A 5,262-nucleotide genomic window follows, 5' to 3' on the forward strand; every position below is an offset into this window, starting at 1 on the left:
TGTAGACCAGGCTGGTCTCGAACTCACAGAGATCTGCCTGCCTCTGCCTCCCGAGTGCTGGGATTAAAGGCGTGCGCCACCATCGCCCGGCTTCTGGACATGATTTTAAATTCTGGGTGTTACAGGGTGTGGACGAAGGAGTAAATATGCTTACATCCCAATGTAAGCATTCCTTTGCTGTCTATCATTGTAGTGAAGCACCTGAGCTTTCTTGTCTTGTGTCCTAAAAAGTAGGTGAGAATTTAGACTGCAGCTGGAGACTCAGCTCAGGGGAAGTGTTTACCCTACAAGCATGAGGTCCTGGGTTGGATCTCCAGCACCACAGAAAACCAACTGAATACCAGGTGGAGAGGGGTGAATCATGAGTTCAAGGCCATCCTCAGCAAGTGCAGGGCCAGCACAGGCTACAGGAGACCTGTCAAAAAAAAAAAAAAGAGGAGGAGGAAGGGAGGGAGGAAGAGAGGGAGGAAAGGAGGGAGAGAGAGAAAATGGGGTGGTGGCAGTGCACACCTTTAATCCCAGCACTTCTGAGGCAGAGATAGGTGGGTCTCTGAGTTCAAGGCCAGCCTGGTGTAAAGAGCAATTTCCAGGATAACCAGGGTTATATGGAAAGCCCCTGTCATGAAAAAGGAAAATAGGGTTATAAAAGGTTTCTAGCAAATGTTAGCATTACAATAGTTGTTGGTTGGTTTGGAGACAGTCATCCTGGAACTCAGTAGTGTGCCCAGCACACCTGGATGGCTAGTTAATAAGTTTTGATATATGAAAATGGGGCAGAGGTAGCAAAGTACTGGCAGTACATGCAAATTTTCCTTGTGACTTGAGAGGTCGGGGACACAAAGACAGCATCCTGTTTGTGACTGGCAGACACTAGTATAACTAGTCATATCCATTGGATCTATAAAGGAGAAATCCAGAGGGCAGATCATTAGTCAAGTAAAAAGCTGTTAGGGGGGAGTCTCCCTTGTTATGCAGGCACAGTCATCAGACAGCTGACTTAAAGGGCAGGCAAGACTGGGAGGGGAGGTGTTTAACAGCCTCTTCCCCACTCCCCAGGGGATTTCTGGGACTCTCTGGCAACCTTGCCCGGCAACCTTGGTGAGTCTGGACAGTAACGGTGCTGAAGTGTCACAGACATTAGGAAGAGGTGTGGAAATGCCAAGAGCAAGCTCAGCCCAAGTGTCCCCATAGCTCCTTTGGATTTTTACCCGCCAGGTAGCGGCCGAGGCAAAGTGCTCTGCGAGGTTAAAGGAGTGACAGTTGGGTGTTAGCCATATCATTGTCCATACAAATCAGAATTCGATGGGAGACATGCTTGTTGAAATATTAAGATCATGTGGAACTAGAATGAAAACTTGGGGCTACTTCCAAGCTGGGCCACTAAGCACTCTACCTACTCAGGACTAAGTAATAGAAAGCACCCTTGCCATCTGCCTACCCAGTCTTCAGAACTGGGTCCCGGTGAGCTTTCTCCTGCCAACCCTCCTCGGTACCTACTGTGGCAGTAGGCAACTTTACTGGAACCAACTGGGGCAAGGTGGCCAGCTTTACAGCCTTCTCCCTCTGCGGCAGGGGGAGTCTTGGGACCCCCACCTCACAATTCCTTCTCCCAGCAGGGTGACAACAGCTACGACTTCCTGTCTGCTGAAGAGAAGGAGTGTCTGCTCTTCCTGGAGACGACCATTGGCTCCCTGGAGGTCGAGGCTGACAGTGGACTGTCCACAGACGAGTCAGAGCCAGCCACCAGCCCTCAGAGCTTCAGAACACCACCCCTCACCCAGCAGACTCCCCAGGGTAAGAGACCGTCTAGGGAGGCAGCGCTCAGACCAGTGTCTCCTTCTGAACGGTTGACATCTTGTTTGCCCTCTGTTGCTAGCTTCTAGGCAGAAGGAGCCCCGCAGTCTCCCAGCCAGACTAAATTCTTGTCTCCAGAGGGGAGGGGGGACTCCTGAGAAGCCAGCTTCTGGTGACTTTCCATGAAGTATCAGAGGCCTGAGAGGGAAAGGGGTTTGGCTAGCTCCCTTTCTGTCAGGGAAGAACTCAAAAAGAGATATGATACCACACATAGGGAGGAGTCAGGGCGGCCTAAGCACTTAGCTGGCCCTGGAGAGGATGATTTGGCACAGGGAGCTAATCTAGGTGACCCAAAGAACAAGACCGGGAGATAAGAGAGGAGCGCCCCAGCAGCATGCAGTACCCAGAGGCCACTGTGAGGAGACAGCAGAGAGACAGCGCCATTCCACTTCAGTAGAGGAGGATGGCGCACAAGCGTTGGGAATGTGTCCCAAGGTAAACAGAAAACATTGCTACTATGGACAATCCCAACGGTATCGTTATCCATTCACTAAATATTTATAACTACTTAACACGGCCTTGGGCCCTCCATTTAGACAGAGTAGAAATGGAAACTTCACATGCCCCGAGGCTAATCCACCGAGCCAGTGGACCTCACGTGCCTGCCAAGAGCGCTAGGCAAGATAGCACGTCACTCAAGGCTGCCAGGCATGACGCTGTCACAGAACCATCCAGGATCTCACAGAAAGTGAAAGCAGAAGGCCAAAGCCAGTCAAGTTGGCAGCAAGAGCTTCCACTGGGCTCAGTTAACCTGGGCTCCATGAGATAGTGTGAAGACCATGTCCAAATCTCCCCCTGACTTTGGTACCTGCATAGAAGGTGGGGAGAGCCTGAGGTAAGGCTTTGAAGGCTTTGAAGCAACTAAGAAGCGATATCTTCCAACCCCTATAAAACAATCAGTTCCCAGTCAAAAGAACCTGTCGCTTTTGATCTACACGACCTCGAGAAAACAGTGCTGCCCTGTTAGAAGTCAAGCAAAGTCAGACAAACCCTGTTCATTGGGGAAGTGTGTGCTTTCCGCTCTGCTCTGCTCTGCTCTGCAATGGCATTCTCGCTCTGTTGACACTTCTCCTGTTCTTCCCACTCCCCACAGGAAACTCAGAGGAGACAGACTCTCAGCACGTGCCTGCACCAGCGAGAGTATCCCAGTTCTCTGGTCCTCCTGAGTCTCCTAGTCTGGGCCTCAGGTCTGGTTCCTACAGCCTTCCCAGAAACCTCCACCTTGGCAGAAGCCAGAACCTCAGGGAAAGCACCACCCAGACTAATAGCCACGTATCTGAAACATCTGAGGTGTTCTTAGAGCCTGGGAAAGGGCAGACCAGCCAGGACGCTAAGCCCATCCAGCCAAGGGCCCCATCTCAGGACACTGCCCTTGACCTGAACACAGTTCTCATCCCGCCACCGGAGGCTTTTCAAGACAGTAGGCCAAAGCAAAGTGGGGAAGAGAGCCCACCTAAAGAGCCAGGAGAGAAGAGACACACACCACAGGCCCAGACTGTGGTCAGCTCCCAGAAGAAAGAGGAAACATCTTCAGAAACTATGTCCCATAAAGCCACCGGGCAAGGTTGGACAGAAGGTTCACAACAACCACAGCAGCCTCCTGACAAGTCATCTGAGAACACAGGAGCTGAAGAGGCTCCCCTACCATCGGGGGTCAGGCCAAGTCTCCAACAGGCTCCCCCCACAACCTCAAAGCCCCGTAGGCTGCCTCCTAATATCGTATTGAAGAGCAGTCGAAGCAGCTTCCACAGCCATCCCCAGAACTGGCTGTCAAATCACAGCGAGGCTACAGACTCTGGGCCTGACCCTTCTTCCCTGCAGGAACAAAAGAAAGCCCGCAGAGAAGCTCTGGAAAAGCTAGGGTTGCCCCAGGACCAAGATGATCCCAGCCTACTTATAAATAAGCGGACCACTTCCCTTAAAGTCAAGGCGGCTCGGGCTCAGAGCCCTGCCCAGGCCCAGGCCACGGTTCAGCAAGCATCTCCAGCTCTGGTTCCAGGGGCTGCTTCTGCTGCAAGGAAAGCTTCTCCAGTGAAGGCTGTCACTCCTGTGGCCTCTTCAGGCAAGAGTTGGATTCCTGCCCAGGAAACCCCTCCAGGGAAGGTGGCAGCTGCCAAGTCTATGCCCATTCCTATCCCTAAAGCCTCAAAGGGAAGCACTTCCCTGACACAGCCCAAGCCTGATCCACGACTGACCCTCCAGGAGAGTAGCATCCCTGGCCTGAGACAGATAAACTTCAAGTCCAATACCCTGGAGCGCTCAGGCGTGGGGTTGAGCAGCTATCTCTCGGCAGCTGAGAAAGACTCCAAATGCCGAACCAGTACATCTCTGGGAAAGAGCCCCGTCTTGGACAAGGTTTCACCTAGTGTCTTGCGTAATTCCCGGCCCCGGCCCGCCTCGTTGGGCATGGGAAAGGACTTTGCAGAAATCAAGGGGGCCAAGTTGGTCGGCCTGGAGCAGAGCCAGCATTCCCAGCAGCTGGCCTTCCAAGGACAGAGCCGTGACAAGCTTCCTCGACCTCCCTGCGTCAGTGTCAAGATATCCCCAAAGGACATTCCCGATGGACACAGGAGGGAGGCCCTAAAGAAGCTGGGACTGCTGAAGGAGTAGCTAGGCCACCTGCCTAGCCAGCACCAAGCCACCAGAAGAGACTGGCTCTACCTAGAGCCTTTGCGGCCTCACAGCTCACGGCTGCCATCTTCCCTGCTGAGGTGAAGAAGGAAGAGGCTTGAGTCCAAGCGTGTGTTTGTACTCAAAGCAGTTGCACTATTGAGTACTTGCATAGATCATTCTAAAGATGTGTCTCCCGAGAGTGGGAAGGAGAAAGAGAGAGAGAGAGAGAAGCCTTACATATCACTGATACTATGTAACACAAGGAAATCACTGTTCAGAGCTCTGTTCCTGGTTGAGATTTCACAGGCATAAAGTTCAGCCTGTCCAGAACTGAGCGGAGCAGAGTGGTCAAACAGGAGAAGTCCAATGAGACAAAGGAGGTAGAAAACTTAGAAAGATGGACCACATCGCACACATGACTACGGTCACATCAGCTGTGGGATGAGCTTCTACAGTCATAGAGACTCGCTCATGTCTGCCGTACCTCTCTCTCAGGGTCCTCTGGAAATGGCCCGAGGCCAAGGGGAGCTGCTCGGGTATCTCTTTCCCCACTGCCTTTCCCTGTCGTTTCTTGCAGTGTGGACTACATCCCTGTCTCTACATCTCATAGTTCACTGATAGCAGGGGCACTCCCTGGTCTGAGAAAGCCGAGTAATGGCCATGCCACACACACGTCCATTTCTACCTGGAAGAAACCGTGTCATGGGCTTGAAGCATATCATAATAAACTGTGCCATGGCCTGTGTTCTTCCTGCTTTCTGTCTCCCTGGCTGGTTTCAGGGCAGGTCATCACTG

The 5,262-nt window shown here is 52.4% G+C and overlaps 1 protein-coding gene across 2 annotated transcripts in view; it reads left to right on the forward strand.

Moving 5' to 3' along the window:
- C6H1orf116 (chromosome 6 C1orf116 homolog) overlaps positions 1-4,539 on the forward strand; it is a 6,472-nt gene extending 1,933 nt beyond the window's left edge. The window contains exons 2-3 of one of the 2 annotated variants that reach the window (XM_005348313.2): positions 1,617-1,814; positions 2,962-4,539. In XM_005348313.2, the coding sequence (XP_005348370.1) occupies positions 1,617-1,814; positions 2,962-4,464 (1,701 nt within the window). In that variant the 3' untranslated portion in view covers positions 4,465-4,539. Of the gene's footprint in view, positions 1-1,616; positions 1,815-2,947 lie in introns of both variants that reach the window. The other variant, XM_005348312.2, reaches the window with a different exon arrangement.
- The last annotated feature ends 723 nt before the right edge of the window (positions 4,540-5,262 follow it).

The sequence above is a fragment of the Microtus ochrogaster genome, chromosome 6 (genome assembly GCF_000317375.1).
Source record: "Microtus ochrogaster isolate Prairie Vole_2 chromosome 6, MicOch1.0, whole genome shotgun sequence".
In the NCBI taxonomy this organism is placed as follows: Eukaryota; Metazoa; Chordata; class Mammalia; order Rodentia; family Cricetidae; genus Microtus; species Microtus ochrogaster.